Below are 17,605 nucleotides of genomic sequence, written 5' to 3'. Positions count from 1 at the left end.
GTTCCAAAAATATGAATATGGTTAGTTAGATACAGTATACACAGATGGACTGTATAAGGTATTTATTTTCTTTAAAACAAACACTCACATCATTTTTTACAGACATGTTCACAATAAATATGTTTTATATATATGGACTAAAATAAAAAACTATCAAAACTATACAGCCGTGTAAATCTAGTTTCTGTAATCACAATATCTACATCGATGATAGGAAAATAATGAATATTTCAGTTCAAGACTTCCCACAGTCCTTGAAGGGTAAATCCATCCCTCAGCTTTTCAATGGCGAGGCCAAGCTCCTCCGAAAAAACGGGCTCGCGGTCTTGTTGCTTGAGAGAACAGATGCATGTGATCAAAAATGTTTGACGTCAAGAATATTGGTGAATATTAATTTTAGATTCAAGCACAATGCATTGTGGGGAATTACCTTGTTGCCATCAGCGAAGTATGCCTGTGGGTGAACAACAATTGACGAGTTTAAAATAAAATGAAGGCTACTTATGTTAAGAGTTTATAAATTGGTTATACATTTATGAATTGGAATATGTTTTTAGGTTACAAATAGCTTGTGTGACCACCTGCTTGTCAGATTAAAATTAACACTTTTGTATTTGTGTGTTCATGATGTAGCATGTCAGTGGTCAGCATCTATTCTTGGAGCCGGAAAGCAAAACCACCGCAGAGTCCCCAGCAGGGGTGCTGAGAGTGACGACGACAAACAGAGCCACTCACAGTGAAAGCATCCGTCTGCTCATCCGGCTCGATTTCCACGTCATCAGGAGGCTGCTCCTGCGTCACTTCTTCCAGTGGCAGAGGCTGGAAGGATTGTGAGGACAAACATCACTATGACAACAAGACAGGGTAAGAATACTTTGGGATTTTTTCATTCTAGTGAGATTTTATTTTTTTATGTTAGTATTAATTCGTTTTTAGAGAGGGTTTGTTCGTTTATTTTTTTTAAATGCTTCATTTGAGTTTTTTTTTTTTAATACAGGGAATATTTGTGACGCGCCAGAAAAAAAAATTGTCACAAAAAGTACAGCGTAATTAAGAGATACAAAAAAATAGATTTTTTTCAGTAGTTAAATTAAAAAAGATTCATTAAATGTTTTACATTTTTTTTAATCTAGATAATTTTTCAAGTGAATCTATATGAGGTTCACTCCTGAAACCGTTTTCTCACCATGATACCCTAATTTACCGAGACGCACCTGAATGTTTGCGTACCTTTTCTTCCATTTCATAATCCACTCCAAAAATGGGGCTTGCAGAGTAAACCTTATGTAGCGAGTTGATTTCTTTAAGAGCATCTTGGAGCTTGTCCACAGGATCAATCTTGAATCCCAGCACATAGCCGCCACTCTACAAAACAAAACGGTAGATATTTGTAATTTACAAACATAAATACAAATGTAACTCTAAAGTATCATCAACTTACCTGGGAGGAACTCTCTATCACCAAAGCCAAGCCAAACTTGGAATCTCTTATTCTGATCGACCACTTTAGGAGGGAAAGATACGCATAAAACAGCTTATATCAAATAGAGAACATGCGACATGAATAAAATGCTTTATAACGTTTAAAAGGGGTGAATTAGTCTATGGGAAACCTGCAAGATATCTTTTTTATTATTATGAAGGTATAACAAGCGGTTAGAATGACACCATTTGCATTCATTTAAATGAAACTCAAAACACATCAAACAATATTACGAACAAATGAATTCCATTAGAGATTACGTATAACATTAATTTATTTTTTTTTAAATGGTAATGATACAGCTAAATGAAGCCCAAAATACGTACAATCCGCAGGTAAGGAATGCTGACGTTGAAGCTCTCATTCATATTGGCATGCCATACAATCCGCACGTTGGTGACAAAGAAAGTTCCCAGGTTCCCCTAAAAGACACAAAGGTACGAATCAAAAAAATAATCAACAAACATTAGACGCAAACGTCTGTTCTCATAGCAGGTAGTGAAATTCAAGTGGGAGTTTATTTACAGAATTTGTTTCAAGTCAGTCAGCACAGTTCATACAGACAATGAAACTGCAGAGAAAAGAACATTCCATAGAAACATTTTAGTATGAAAACACTTACTTGGTCACTTGATAAATTCCAGACGCCGTTGATTTTGTCATAAACTTGCTCCCGAGGTAAAAGTCGCAGATTCTTGTTTTGTATAAGCGCCGCTCGCAGTTTCAGGTCTCGGTACATTTTAGACGTTTCGTAGGCTCTGTGTCAAATAAATCAAATACTTAGCGTGCTACAGCTTTTAGTACAACTATGTTGAGAATTTTCCTTGCTTTGTTACCTGTGCACAGCAATGACGGATGTAAAGAGGCGGGGGCTTCCTGGAACCACGTTGGTGAAGATGAACTCGAATCTGATGTTGTTGGACTTGGTCAGGATGTACAGAGCTTCGGTTTGGCCTCGAAGTTTCTGGAGGGAAATTGGTTAAGTTCACGAAACACAGTAATGATATCATTAAATTCATTGTAATGAAGCAAACATTATTTCCTATATGAGAAACTGTTCCATAATCAGGACAAATTATTATTCAAGAAAACACAAGGTATACTGACTGAGTTTGCTGTTCTTGTTGTGATGTTAATGATAGAGTTGTACCCCACAGCTGAAAAAACAAAACTGGCATTAGCTCTGTTAAGCACGAAAATGTGGAATACACTTTATTTTACAAACACAAAAATCAGATGACAACATTTGTTTTTACAGGCATTTAGACTTTTAATTAGTTTTTATAAGTAAAAGTCATTGAATGGCAAGAGTCAAAATACCTGACATTGCTGATTAACTACTTTAATTACTTACACAAATTCACCCTGGGCAAGGCCAAAGAATGCCAAATAATTCTCAGGTTGGTCACCAATAGTCGTCCTACGGAGGGAAAAAAAAGATATTTAGATTGATGACCATCCAAACACAAGTTGCTTATCCTCATAGTTTGATCCCAAAGCTACCTCGATCTCCGTTATTTCCTTTGGTGTCTTCGATGGAGTCCAAGCAGTCTATCAGCACTTCACCAGGCCGAGTTTTCATCTGCCTGTGGGAGAAAATGTAAGTGACATTTACGCGTATAATATGTGTAATAACCAAGCAGGACCATAAAAAAGAAAAATAAACGATATCGATTAGCACGACTAGTGAAAGATAAACATGCTATACATCGCTAAACTAACGAGCAAGTAAATGTAATTTACTGTGCGGTTATGTCGAAACGAACATCCCTGTCCTCCCAAAGAGCATCTAAAACGGATGCCATGATTGAAAAGTTGTACGATGATCTTTTTTATTTTAGTTTTATCGCTGCTATAACTGTGGTTACTAGCTAAGTAGCAGATTTGCTAATCTGGGATGTTTCTGACGAGCTATAGTTTCCATGGCAACAGACGGCAAGGCAGGTAGGACAAATTATGCGATTTCACTACGGATGAATTAATAATTCTCATATAAAAAGAATTTAACAATTAAAGAGGCATATAAGTACGTTGATAACCGTCGATTGAGTGTCATTGAGTATTGCTTCACACGCAGGGGTGAATTATAACCTTAAGATGTACATATCTGTTCAATTATTACTGTTAAGAAAATCGAGCATTATTCTTTTTTTTATAATTTGTACCTAATTACTTAAAGAGTGCCTTTTTAAAGTTTCCCCCAAATATCAGGTATTCTGTTTCGCTTGAAAACCATTTCAGATATTTAAAATGTATAGAACTCAAGAAACTCGTATGTCGGGTCACTCATATCTCAAGGCACCACTGTATCGTATGTACAGTACATTTTCATCTTTTGACTTTAAGGTCTGTGGTGTTTATTTTGTCGTAAATTGCTAAGAACAGCAAGTTTCCTTGCCAAAAGTGATTTCAGGCCGACACAAGAACTATGGATAAAAACAAGCAGACAACAGTTTTATTATTTTATTAATAAAAACACATATAAAGACGTTAATTCAAACAGTCACACACAGCCCAACTTGTGACACATTTCATGGAGGGATTAAGAAGACAATAATAAGCAGAACGGGATCACCTCTCACCCGATGACAACTTCAGTACGTAGAATTCTGCACATGTACCGGTAACTTAAAAAAAAATAGTGTCCCTGTATTGCAGTTGCCGATTACAACTACACACCAGACATTGAAATAATTTGACTGGCAGCATCGATTTCAAAGTAAAGCAAATGGCTCAGAGATGTAGAAAACTTTGTATAGCATCTAATAGATCTTGGATAATATCACATTGATGGTGAATGATATTTGTATATTTTTTTATTTTTAGTTGCCACTATTACTTCACTGTGAAAAAAGTCACCACAGATTGATTGAGTTGTAAAATGTCCACTTTTCTTCCCTTACTCTTGACTTGCTAAAATATGGCAATTAGCCGAGGATCATAAATTGTCTAGCGAATGTACATATTTGATATCAAAAACCTTGAACACCTGTCCTCAATTTAACACAAGTCTTCCTGCATTCATCTTCGGTTTCAAATCGATTGTTATTTCCGGCACAGCCGCCGTACCAGAACTGTGCGCAAGAATTAGCCTGCTTGTCATAATACCAGCGGATGTTGTACGTTCTGCAGGTGCCTTGGTCCAAGCTGAGGTTACAGCGGGGATCGCGAAGCGGAACCTCTGAAGGAGGATAAAAAAAAAAAACTCCTTGTGATGATGCAGAATTAATCAAGTGAGATTAATTGCACGCAATTCTCACCTTCTGGTAGGACGGGATTCACTACACGCTGCAACTGATTCGAGTTTGTGGATGAAGAACCTGCGGTGGAGGATGATGATGATGAAGATGACGATGAGACTGCTTCATTGGAGACGGCGCTTCCCTTCACATGTGACAAAGTTGCTGTTTTGTTCACGACAACCACACTGCCGCTGGCCCTCACATGGGCCCTCAAGTCCAAATCTTCACCGTCCTCATCTTCTTCCACCTGAGTGAGACAAAAAAAAAACATCTGAGTATTTAATTTACCGGTACTTTTGACATCAGAATTTGTAAAGCCAAATAATTTTGGGAAATGACCTCAATAGGAAGTGGATCAGCACTGATGGGCAGCGTGAAAGTGTCTCCACGGCCTCGGCTGTTGGAACGTCTCACATTTGTGACCCCCGCTTGGTAATCATTCCCGTTTACTTCATTCTTGGTTTTTCCATTGAATCCATTTGAATGCTGTCCGTATCCGTTATTTCCATTAATACCGATTCCGTTGTTGCCGTTCCAGTGCCCGTTTGTGATGCGATTGTAGATGAGGGCGCCGTTTTCATCCTCGCAGAACTGGCTGATCAGTTTAGACTCGAGTGCTGAAACCAGAACGTAACAAATGAAAAAAAAAATGGAGGCAAAAGGAAGTGCAATATAGTAAAGCAGCTCAGCATTTGGGAATTCACGTCCGTTGTTATTTTCTAAAAAAAAAAAAAAGCAATATTAATGAAAATATTGCTCCACGTGGATTAGATAATCACCTGGTAGAGTGTTGAAGTCATCAATAAGGTACATATGTTCACTGTCAGGATCAGAGGCAATGAGGTTGAGTTCTCGCAAAAACTCCGCCTGCGTCGGATCCGAAGAATTGACGATCCCCAGTGCGTACATTTCGATATTTGCAGCATGGGCCTCTCTCACGGCGATATCGAGTTTAACAGGCTCTCGCTTGTCGGTTTGACCGTCGGTGATGACGATGGCGACCTTCCTGACACCGGGCCGGGCGCTGTAGAAAGCCTCCTGCGTGGCCTTTCTGATGGCGGTGCCAGTGTGGGTGCCCTCGCCCATGTAAGGCATCTTTCGGATGGCCTGCTTCACATCCTGTTTGTTCACGTAGCGCACCAAGTTGAACTCCAAATGGACGTCCAGGCTGTAGAGGACGAGGCCGATTCTCGTGGCATTGCGTCCCACTGCGGTCCGGTCCACCAGTCTGGTGACAAAATCTTTGATGATTTCAAAGTTGTCCGGGCCGACGCTCTCGGAGCTGTCGATCACGAAGACCAGTTCCATTGGTCTTTCTTTGCATTTGACGCCGCATCCTGACAACAGCAAAATACAATTAGCGCATGCGCATCACATTTTTGATTGGTGGGCCACAATTGAGTTTTAAAATTTGACAGAGGGGCCGGACCAGGAGCAGATGGATGCAGTGTTTTGGTCACCTCACCTCATCGGAGAAAAAAAAAAAAACATTTAATTTGAAATGAAAGTGAACAAAAGCGTGACAACAATATATATATATGTCTTTGAAAAACCACCGTATTTAGAAAATAAAACATTAACAAGGTTTGTTCATTGAATTTTTTCAAGTTCCACGGGCCGGATTAAAACGTTTAACGGGCCGCATGTGGCCCCCGGGCCGTAGTTTGACCAAAGCTGTGATAAAGTGCGTGCGATTCTAAAATGATATTTCTGGTATCTACATAATACAAACAAACATTACCCACTAAAAATTCAGCAAGAATTCAATCTGAATCCCATATGCGCCATTTCTTTTCATTTGATCATATTTAATATGCGCCCACTCTTGTAAATGCAGTTAGTATATTTGCAGTATTCCTAACACAGACATTAATAGGACTCACACTTACCACATATTTCTTTAATGAGCTTAATAATGTCCTCTCTCTGAAAATCAAAAGCAAACTGCATTAGAACTATACCGTTCAAGTTTTCCAAATAGTCATAAATGGATTCAAATGAATTTACTGTAAGGCCTGCGTCTCCTTTGATTCCTGGTTTTCCCTGTTAATTGATGAAGCGTCACAGTTTTAATCGCTTGAAGAACTTCACATTTATCAATATTGAAAATAATTTTTCATAATTATCAATTAGACAAAGTATGCTGAGCAAAGTCTATTTTTACATACTGCTTCACCAGGCAGTCCTGCATCTCCCGAATCTCCCTTTGCACCTTTCATTCCCCTCTCACCCTGAGACCCGCGGTCACCCTGTATCAACAAAGGATATTTAGAGTCCGATAGAGTTGATGATAAATGCGACACTTAAAATAAATCAAGACGCTTACTTTAGCGCCAGGAAAACCATCTCCTCTCGGCCCTCTTGGTCCAGTCAGACCTTGGGATCCAGGATCTCCCTGGCGTAGATAAACATTCAGTTAGCAAGGCTAAATTATTTAATTAATTGGGACGTGAACTGGTGGTGATGTTTACCTTTGGTCCTTGAATACCCTCTCCTGGTGGTCCATTTGGGCCAGGAGGTCCGGCTCGACCAACATTACCCTTGGAACACATTAAAAAAAAAAAAAAACAACACACACACACACAAAATTAATAATTCAGATTAAAATGTTGTTTCGGACCATAAATGGCAGTTGTCAAAGAAACGTCACATCATATCGATATATCTATATTTTTTTTATATTTAAAATCATATTTTGAGTGTAAAATGTAAGTAATATAATCTCACTGGAGGTCCTTGTATTCCTTCTCCAGGTGGGCCGGGCAAACCCGGCAATCCTCGAAAGCCAACGTCACCCTGGAAAAGACATGACATGAACAAACTGGTTTAAAATAATCCTGCGTACACAAAACCATTTCAAAGGATCACTATAGAAAGTGAAACCTTCGGTCCGGGAATTCCTATTCCTTCTGGGCCGGGCTCGCCTGGTAAACCTGGAATTCCTGGTAGGCCCTTGAAAAGAAATACATCTTGTTAGGCAGGCCAAGGGTGATAAAAATGTCTTGGTCGATTTGGTTTTACAAACCAAAGGTCCTGGGCTGCCTTCGCCTTTTGGACCGGGTGGCCCATGCGGACCGGTATTCCCTCGATCACCCTGATGGAACAAATTCCAGTTGAGATGATCTCAGTAACACAACGCTGATGTGTTTTTTCTTTTTTCTTTTAGAGAACACTAAGTTATAGCAGTAGCATTTACCTTTGGACCTGGAAGTCCAAGGCCTGTTTCCCCAATCGGTCCATTGGGCCCAGCGGGACCTAGATCCCCCTGAAGACAAGAAATTGAAGCCATAGTGATAATTTGTCTAAAGTTATCTATTTCAATACATTTGATGGACAACAATAATTTATTTTGTTATCCAAGATGTGTATTATTGATTAATAAGCAAACAGTCATTCACCTTTGGTCCAGTTATGGATCGTCCTGGCTGACCCGGAACGCCCTGGTGTCCTGGTACCCCACGTTCACCCTGACAATTGGTACCGTAATTTGGGGAACAACATAAGATCATTTGTAGTATTTTTTCACGGAGACTTTATCGTATTTATCATAGAATGAATGATTCTTTGGTTTCCTACCTTTGGACCAGAAGGTCCTGAGATCCCGGGTGGTCCATGTAACCCACGGATACCCCTCAGACCCTGGTCCCCCTTTAAAGGAGTACCATACAGAGTGTGACTGGTCTGTGCTGAGATTTAACATGTTAAGCACCAAAACCAAAATACAAACCTTCTCTCCTTGAGTGCCGATTCCTGGAGGTCCCTCAGAACCTCTAGAACCAGGTAACCCAGGCTCCCCCTAAAAGGGCAAAAAAGTAGATCAGAAGCCGAGCGTTTTTCTGTAGGTTCAAGCCAGGGTTGGAGTCATTTTCCATACCTTCTGTCCTGGGGCCCCGTCCTCTCCTGGAAGACCTGGTAAGCCACCTAAACCAGCAGAACCCGGTTCTCCCTATGTCGTGCAAAGAAATCATTGACTACAAAATGGATCCACAACATTAATAAATGCAACTAAATGATATGATATTCCATTCCTTAGCAAGAAGATTTGGAAGGAGGACTCGTCTCACCTTTGGACCAGATTCTCCAATACCTCTCTCTCCAGGTGATCCTTGCTCTCCAGGTAAACCTTGATCCCCCTTGCGAAAGAAACATAAAGTTGGTCCTCAGAAATCGCGACACAAAGAATGTTGTTGATATATTTTGATAAGTATTTTCTATGCATTTCGAGAACTGCTCAACAAACCTTAGGTCCAGGCAAACCCTCTCCTGGAAGCCCTCTTACTCCCGGTGGACCCCTTGGACCCTCAACTCCCTGGGTAGGAATGAAATGTTAATTTCAGCAATCATAAGTGTTAGGGTGTAAAATGACAAACATTGAAATTGGTTTGCAGACCTTTTCTCCTTGTATACCCACTCCTGTCAGCCCAGTGGGGCCTGGGGGACCCGAGGGCCCCAGTTCACCCTGGAAGGAAAGCAGATAATGGAGCAGATATGTGAAAGATGCGTTTAAACTTTAAAAAAAGAATGACAAATATTCAATGTACGTTTTAGACTTAAAATGGGGACATACACCAGGTTTTGTACGAGTAGGCCTAATAAATTTTTCTGTAAATTTGCCACAATGGGTTCTAAAGTTTGACAGAGGGGGCCGGACCAGGAGCAGATGGATGGAGTGTTTTGGTCACCTCACCTCATCGGAGGAAAAAAAAAAAAAAGTTTAATTTTAAATGAAAGTGAACAAAAGCAAAAACCCCCACAATATTTAGAAAATAAAACATTAACAAGGTTTATTCATTAATTTTTTGTTCAAGTTCGGCGGGCCTGATTACAACGTTTAATGGGCCGCATATGGCCCCCGGGCCGTAGTTTGCCCACGTCTGCTTTACTACATACATTGAAAAATGAAATATAATAAGAGCCTACATTTTTGCACATATGCACATATTTTAAGTTGCCCATCACTGTTCTTTACAGAATGAAATTTCTTCTCTTAGGATACAATCATGAATTTGACTTGCCCGTTCTCCTTTAATTCCCGCACCCTGTTGTCCTCTCGTTCCCCTCGGCCCCGGAAGCCCTCGATCACCCTATGGAGCAAAATCAGGTCGCGTTCGTTACATCACAACCACTTGATATTTTTTGGATCCTTGCCAAGTTTCTATTGTTCTCCACTGAGACAGTTAAGTCGACGAGCATGTTGCCTCCTGCTAGCCACTCATTCAGATGATCCAACCTGAAAGGAATGGAAGTTACTATTTATTTTTCCTTTCATACCATCTCCCGTCAAGATGATTCCCCTCGAGTAGACTTTTTTCCAGTGCCATTGAAATGTAGACCTAAAGGATAAGCAGCTTGCAGTTTCGTGCATTTGTACGCGTGGGTGGCTTTTTAGATGATTCCGAGCTTAGCAGAGGAGTTAAAACCAGAAACAACCAGTCCAGGAAGTTAGACAATATCTGGCACCTAAAATGCATGATGTAAGTTCTATTATTTAACATTGGAATATGTGTTCGAACAAAATATAATATTAGCTAGCAGCCCGGAATGGCCTTTTACAGTATTGCTATGCTAAAATAAAATCTTACCTTTGGTCCAGGAAGGCCCTCCCCCGTGGGTCCTTTTTCCCCTTGAACACCTTGTGGTCCTTGTGGTCCCTGTAAAAACATGATTGCTCATATCAGAAACAGAGCGCCGGTCGAAGAATTTGATGTCACAGAAATAAACATGAAGGACAATTCATCCATTCCTCCAATATCTGAACCACTTTAAAAAGTCCAAACTCACTGGTGGGCCATGTGCACCAATGCCAGTAGGACCAGGAGGACCTGGGCGCCCCTGGAATCCCATGTCACCCTGAAAAAAAAAAAAAAGGATTAACACACACAGAAATGTAACTGCAAATAAGGCACTGTAAAAAAAAAAAAAAAAAATAACGAGACAAAAGAAAAGACTTGACGCATACTTTTGGTCCAGGTATCCCAATGCCAGTTTCTCCTTGAATACCTGGAGGGCCGGGTGGTCCTCGTTCCCCCTGTCATCGAAATATCGAGTTATCAGTCGTCTCCTCACAAGTCAGGACATGATTTGAGCTCAATCTGTCATCTTCAGTCAAGTTACAGTGTCTCAGCACATATGCAACCTTGACACAGAACATCAAAAGGTCTGTCAGCGCATAAAAAGATAAAATGCTGTTGACGTCGACAACTTTGGTGGTAAAAAAAATAAAAACAACAACGACTGTACATGCATTCCAGAGAAATTAAAGTTCACCCTGCGGCATGTTTTTGAGATTGTGGAAGATCTTTTGGAGTTGGATTAGATCCTTCATCGCTGTAATTGTGCAGTCTGGTTACTCACTTGGTCGGGATGTAAAGAATTAAACAGTTTCATGGATTGCAGAGGATTTTTTTTACAGAGGATAAAGAATACATGCCTGTGAGTTTGCCTTGTTTTAAATACACAACAGGTTTTTATTATTTTTGTTTAAAGTTGACAGCGTACCTCAACTGGACGTGGCATTAAACATCTTGAATCGTGTTTATTTGAAGAAGTCTCTACCAAACTGCTGCTTTTTGTGAAGTGACTAGAGTTCATTGGCACCATACAGCGCTCGTACCTCAAAATTTTGTCCAAGTGTCAAAACGAAAAAGGGCTCATAACTAACGGCTCATAAAAATACACAAGTCGGGTCACTCATATCTCAAGGCACCGCTGTCAATCAAATCCAAATTACATCAATACTCAGCAGCGTGATTTACGCCGGTGGAAATGCTTTACATGTGTCATCACATGAGAACTTTTCATGTATTTTGTTACTGCATGTTATACATAAAAGAGACGCTGCTGTGGGCACTTCCTGATTTTTTTTTCATTTTAAAAACTGGATACAAGCCAAGCTGAAAAACATTTCCTTCTGATGATTCATTCCTTCACTATTCTAATAAGGATGGGGAAGATCACCAAATGCTTACTAAGAGGTCATTTTTGAGGCAATTATCTTCCCGTGTTGCATGTTAACACGCAGACGTGGTAACATTTCAACCTGTTGTTAAAAGTTATCATCAAGGAAATTCCAAGGTAACAGAAGGGATGCTACGCTATTTAAAAAAATTATGCTATAACCTGCTTTCCCTGTGGGCCCTCTGGTCCGATGTCTCCATGTGGTCCTGGTAGCCCCTGGACACACACAACATTAAAATCTCGCGTGTATTATGACTTTGTACGTTTGAAAAGGAGCGAAGGTCTTCCTGCTTGAGGAATAAGTTAAAAGTCAGAAGATAACATTTGGTAAATAAAATAAAATTAAATTAAATTAAATTAAATTAAATTAAATTAAATTAAATTAAATTAAATTGTGTCGATAATACATACCGTATGCCACACAATATTGGGAACATGTAACTTTCCTACAATGAATGTAGGACTTATTAAAATGTTCACCTCGAATATGTGATCTAAAATAACCTTCACTCGACGATTATCATATATGTCATGAGTTCAATTTTCGTCTTTTGTCATTATATCACTTGACAATTGGAATTTACTGACCTGTAGTCCTCTAAATCCTCTTGTACCAATCACACCCTCCGGACCCTGCAGAAGGTCACATCATGACAATAGACAGATAAATTGTACAAATTTAAAAAAGACAATTTAGAGATTCATGTTGTTGTACCCTATCGCCTTTGATGCCTGGAGTGCCGCACTCTCCCCGTTCACCCTGCGGATAGATTACCAAGTTACCAAGTCCATGCAGACTTGAATTGCGTATTCTCTCCTGAGCACTTACCTGCTCTCCTTTGTAGCCTGATTTTCCCTGTAAATATTTTTTTATCGTTAACTATTAAGCAGTAAGCTACAGTAAAAATTATTTTAATTGAATGTTTGGTTCACTTACCTCAGCACCGTCCCGCCCGGGTGTGCCACTTATTCCTGCTTCACCCTGTAATGTCACCATGAGACTGAGTCATTAGATCAATAGATGCTCGATTTTTTTCCCCCGTAATTCGGCACTTTTGTTTTTACTCGGCTGGTAGTGAATGAGTTAATAATAATTTCCCAACCTTGAGGAAACTGAACCAATGTTAACTTGTTTCAAATTGAAAAATGGACCTCAGGTGTGCAACCCCGATTCTGAGATAAAGGTGTAAATAACTTTTTAAGAGCTTGTCAGCCAAGAGGGTCAAGCCATGTGTGTGTATAGCCGCATACCTTTTGTCCTTTCAGCCCGGGGGCTCCCTCCTCTCCTGGACGACCTTTTTTCCCCTAAAAAATTAAACAGAATTGCGGTTTTAGCTTTGTCAGCTCGCTTAATTATATTAAATTCATGTGTAGCCATGTAAAAAAAAAGAAAAAAGCATTTTTCGGCAGGCTGAGACACCAAGACGGACATGAATGTACAGTTCAAAGCACTTATGCATGACACCATGCGTGACTTCTAGATGACGTCTGAAGCATAAATGGGGCATGAGTGGTCTCGCCCTCCGGGACCGGGGGTCATTGCGTTGAAACGCACCTGGATGCATGACAGTTGCTATCCTCCAGACATTGCTGCTTCGTGACCATTAAACCAATAAGAGCAATTATGAGAGCAGCCTTGTCTGAGCGGAGGAATTTCAAGAATCTCGCCGTGGAGAAAGCACCTGGTTAATGGTCGAGCAACTGTCTGTCAGCAGAGCACGATTATTGGCCAGCTTGCTTGAATGCAAGTTTGCATAAGCAATCCAATCCGGATTGAGAAAATTCAGTGCGATCATGCACAAAGGAAACTTAATGCATTGGTTTGAACATGCTGATGCCAAGTAATTTCAGTTGCTCTTTTGTAAAATGTCTACAAGACAGACAAGGCGAGCGTTTAACATGATTGTTTCAACTTGTGCAATTGCCGTTCACACCAACGAAACAAAACCTGACTTGAGGGCATGTCGACTTCTGACACTTAAAAAGAAGTTGCTACTCACCGCAGGCCCACTGGGGCCCCGTTCGCCTTTCTCACAGGCACACGTCTGAGCCAGTGGGCACTAAGAAAAGACAAAAGATTACATAACGTTAGCTTTGGAATCAGTATAATATTTGTGATTCGGCCAAATTTCGATTTCTAAGTGTGCGATGCCTCAAAGGGAAGCGATACTTACTCCTTCATCAGCAAGTTCACTCTGCAAATAAAAGCAAACATAATTGAAATTGCATTCTTAAATGATCAATCACTTATATTAAGATAAGATAAAGGTAACAAAGATTTCTAATGGGGAAATTGTGGAGTTTCAAAACTGATTTTTTTTTAAACTATCAAATGTAACTATAAATACAAAAATATATGTACTAAATAAATACCGAGTGATTTTTTTTTTTTAAACAGCAAATTAAAAATTATTCTAAGCATGCTCGGCAGAAATAATGGAAATTAAATGCATAATGATAAAGCCACACAGTGCTTAACAACGTTGTGGGAAATTAGTGAATGTCGTGTGAATTTTTTAAAAAAGTGCTAAAAAACATCAACTAAAATGTATATTAAAATGACAAACTATATTTAAAACAGAAAAAAAAACCTTCAAATTCTAGTTATGCTTTCATTAGTTTTTCCCATCTGTCAACTTCTACATAGATAGCCTCTTGTAAATTTAAAGTTTAAAAAATGCCTTCAAAGACAATCGTCCTGTACTCACAATTTTGGTCGCTATTTTTTTAACTATGTCTTTGTCCTGCAAATTGTGGAGGAAGTCCGATGTGGGAGAACTGGCGAGGAGGCGGAGCTGAGCCACGTTGGAGGGCTCGTTGGCAGTCCTGGTAATGCCCAGAGTGAAGAACTGGACCCCCTGGTTCTTGGCCTCGGCGACGGCAGAGAAAATATCCGGGTTCCTCGGGTGGGAGGAGCCATCGGTGAGGAGCACAGCTACTTTAATGCTGCCCGGGCTGGACTCCTCTTGGTAGATCTTGGTCATGTTGGTGATGGCGTACGTGGTGTAGGTGCCATGGCCGATGTAAACGATGGGAGCAATGCGGTTCTTGAAATTCTCCGTGCCCCTCCAGTCGTTAAATCTTTGCTCTGTGATGACTGCACTGCTGTACTGGAGCAGCGCCACCCTCAGACTCAAGCTGCGGCCGGTTTGCAGTTTCATGCCTTGGAGTCCATCCACCAAGTTCAGAGCAAACTGCTTCTCCTGCTCGTGGTTGTCTTTGGCACTCTCGGAGCTGTCCAACAGGAAGGAGAGCTCCAAGCTACAGTCTTCATCCAGGATGGCTGCATGAAGACACAAAAGGAGTCCGTTTAAACACAATTGGCTCAAGGTTAGGTTCCCCGAAAGAAGGACAGAATTGTAAAAAAATTTATTCAAGTAAGAAGAATACTGCTACTTTACAATATGACTCAAGTGAAAATAAAAAATGTGGTACTCCAAAAATAAATACTTGAGTACGTCTTCAGTGAAAAAAAATACTCAAGTACTGTGTAATTAGTAATAGGAATGGACAAAGGCAGATATTGCCCAACCACCCAAAAAATATTCATAAAGAAATATTTCTCTTTATTCTTAATAAAAATACTAAAATATGACGCTGACAAAAAAATGTATCCAAAAAGTTAAGTACTTAAGTAAATGTAGTGGAGTAAATGTAATACATTACAACCTACTCCGGACGTGAGAAATCATCAAATGTGCTGTCAGAAATGATCCAATTTAACTTTATTTCATTCTCACCAAAAGTTTTATTTACTTACTAGAAATATTGTCGCTTTGTTTATCTATCTATGACAGCGACATTTACGTAGTGATAGGCAGAACAATTAAATGCACGTCCACTAGAGGGCAGAATGTAACGTTCACCTTTGTTTCACCACTTGATATTCGTACGGCAGAATCTCAACAAAACGTGTCCGCCCACCACTGAGCAAGTACATTCATGAGCGAATCTTCATGATTTCAATATATTTACTTCTGAGACTTCTTGGCGCTGTGCCAGGAAATTCTTCTAATGTAAAATAAACAAATAGAGGTTCAGAAATGCTGTCTTGCACTTGAAGGAAGACTCCAAATTCATAAAAAAACAAAAAAAAAAACAAATTTATCTTGCTTACCTTGCCCATCATAAATATTGGCAGCCAGTGTTTTTGTGCGGGATGCGGTTCTTCTATCGTGCAGATCTTGAGCCCAGACGCAAGTCAGTACTGTGGCCAACAGCATTGATTCCCAGGAGAGAAACATCCTCGTCTCTACTGCAAATAAAAGAATGACAATTTAAATGCAAGCCAATGGCAAGAGAACAGGCTCAACCGTTCAACCTACTTTGAGATGTCGCACTATTTCAATGTACTGTTTGGACCTGCAGGATTATCTACGTTGCATGAAGAGAAGCGGCTCTCTCATCGACCATCCATCAGCCGCAACAGCGATGTCGTCCTTCTTGGAAGCAGAGTCAGAGAACCTGAGAACGCACACCTCTTTTATGAGGAAGAACCACCCAAGCAATTCAATGGATTCTTGCCCATGCAGATTCCCCTCTCTTGCCTCGGGGCCTCAAGAAGGCAAGAATACGTTTTCCAAACATGACGGGCTTGAAGTTGGAATTGTAGACATTGGGAATTCCTCATTTGGTACCTTTTTTTTCCAGATGTTAGCTTACGGAACGTTGCATGAAAAAATAAAACAGTGCACTGCACACTTTAATGAGTTGCAATACAAGAGCCGCATTTACAACTTGATTGACACTGTCATGAAAATTGTTTTTCAAAAACAAGAACAATTGAACAAATAGTTGAAAAAAGGAAGGTAAAATGATTGTAATTACAATAAATGCAAGCATACATTCCTCAGCCGGGGGGGGCTGTAAAGGTTAAGAATCCAACCTGGCATTGACCCGGACCTTTGCACTGAGACCGGAACAGTCCTCCCTGGAGAAAGTGAGTTCAAATGGATGAGGTGTTAATCTGATCTGGAAAAAAAAAAAAACACTGGGTGCAACAACTCCAAAAAAAAAAAAACAAGTCATTGTTGTTTTTGGAATCTACACTTGACTTTGCTTCCTTAAAAAAAAACAGTACTAAAAAACAAAGATTTGTTTTCCTCAAATAAAACATCAGCCCGCCACAGGCCTTCTTCTCACCTTCCGACCTCGACAGATGACCATCACTGACCTTTCGGTGTCCTCCTCCCACTTTAGTTGTTCCGGTGCACACTGCGGGCGATGGATTCGAGGAGCTTTTTGCTCACTCTTTCCAGGTGATGAGGCTTTGTATTGCAAAGCTGCAGGCAAAAAGTAATTAGAGGAGACATTGTGACACAAAAGAATGTTTCACTGAATGATAGGTTGGCAAAATCCACGCTATGATAAACGTCAACATGCGGCCATTCATCATTTATACGAGCTGTGACAGTATTTCTTGGTTGTGACAAATAATAATTCTAAAAAAAAACATCTCTTAAGTTGTTCTCAGCAGCAGAATGATTACAGTATTGCACAATGTGTTGTAAATACGCACCTATGGATGTGAATGGTTGTGATTGACTGATGATCAGTCCAGGCTGTCGCTCACCTCTCAACTTAAATCAGCTGGAAAAGTCTCCAGTGACCCTGAACAAGGTGAGGTTTAAAAAAATGCATTTTTGTCGAATGCCTTTAGACAAGAGATGCGCCAACGTCACTTTTTCTGACCGAGAACAAGGACTTACATTTCATTACTCACAATACCAATTACTGTTACTTGATAATGCCATGCATTGTATTGCAATTGTGATGCAAATGTGTTTCATTTTAATCAAATATTGTTTAAAAACTTGAATCTTTAACCTGGCATAAGTTTAACTCATATACAGTCCAACACTCAGAGTAACAACTTATTATCACTGATAATCTAAGATCCAACTACATTTTTTCCCTCCTCAAC

General features: G+C 40.0%; 2 protein-coding genes and 2 long non-coding RNA genes across 4 annotated transcripts; 2 read left to right on the top strand and 2 right to left on the bottom strand.

Annotated features, from left to right (window-relative positions):
* Positions 1-115: 115 nt before the first annotated feature.
* Positions 116-3,406, bottom strand: bbs5 (Bardet-Biedl syndrome 5). Its single transcript, XM_088315400.1, has 12 exons — positions 3,227-3,406; positions 2,987-3,069; positions 2,838-2,903; positions 2,591-2,640; positions 2,320-2,447; positions 2,106-2,241; positions 1,810-1,905; positions 1,442-1,504; positions 1,231-1,365; positions 736-819; positions 431-454; positions 116-332 (listed from the first exon to the last, which is right to left on the bottom strand). The coding sequence occupies exons 1-12, from the start codon at positions 3,286-3,288 to the stop codon at positions 231-233; spliced, it is 1,029 nt and encodes a 342-aa protein (XP_088171526.1). The 5' UTR covers positions 3,289-3,406; the 3' UTR covers positions 116-230.
* Positions 2,874-7,586, top strand: LOC148323752 (uncharacterized). Its single transcript, XR_015846511.1, has 4 exons — positions 2,874-3,083; positions 4,754-4,976; positions 5,073-5,157; positions 7,479-7,586. It is a non-coding gene; the product is annotated as an uncharacterized LOC148323752 (long non-coding RNA).
* col28a2a (collagen, type XXVIII, alpha 2a) lies at positions 3,933-16,122 on the bottom strand. The gene is made up of 35 exons (XM_088315401.1): positions 16,008-16,122; positions 15,800-15,937; positions 14,391-14,965; positions 13,857-13,877; positions 13,683-13,742; positions 12,934-12,987; positions 12,620-12,664; positions 12,512-12,538; positions 12,398-12,442; positions 12,271-12,315; positions 11,845-11,898; positions 10,685-10,753; positions 10,507-10,575; positions 10,308-10,376; positions 9,741-9,809; positions 9,116-9,184; positions 8,966-9,034; positions 8,790-8,858; positions 8,600-8,671; positions 8,453-8,521; positions 8,302-8,373; positions 8,124-8,192; positions 7,922-7,990; positions 7,751-7,819; positions 7,609-7,677; positions 7,453-7,521; positions 7,197-7,265; positions 7,052-7,120; positions 6,894-6,974; positions 6,733-6,768; positions 6,615-6,651; positions 5,505-6,062; positions 5,065-5,342; positions 4,744-4,972; positions 3,933-4,664 (listed from the first exon to the last, which is right to left on the bottom strand). Exons 2-35 carry the CDS (start codon positions 15,924-15,926, stop codon positions 4,456-4,458), a joined length of 3,660 nt encoding a protein of 1,219 aa, XP_088171527.1. The 5' UTR covers positions 15,927-15,937; positions 16,008-16,122; the 3' UTR covers positions 3,933-4,455.
* On the top strand, positions 8,509-14,900 carry LOC148323751 (uncharacterized). Its single transcript, XR_015846512.1, has 3 exons — positions 8,509-8,842; positions 8,951-9,038; positions 14,446-14,900. It is a non-coding gene; the product is annotated as an uncharacterized LOC148323751 (long non-coding RNA).
* Positions 16,123-17,605: the final 1,483 nt, after the last annotated feature.

The sequence above is a fragment of the Idiotropiscis lumnitzeri genome, chromosome 14 (assembly GCF_059441095.1).
Source record: "Idiotropiscis lumnitzeri isolate Australia: NSW breed Sydney's pygmy pipehorse chromosome 14, RoL_Ilum_1.0, whole genome shotgun sequence".
Classification (NCBI taxonomy): Eukaryota; Metazoa; Chordata; class Actinopteri; order Syngnathiformes; family Syngnathidae; genus Idiotropiscis; species Idiotropiscis lumnitzeri.
Note: the sequence above shows the minus strand (reverse complement) of the source record. Positions and strands in the feature narration are given on the sequence as shown.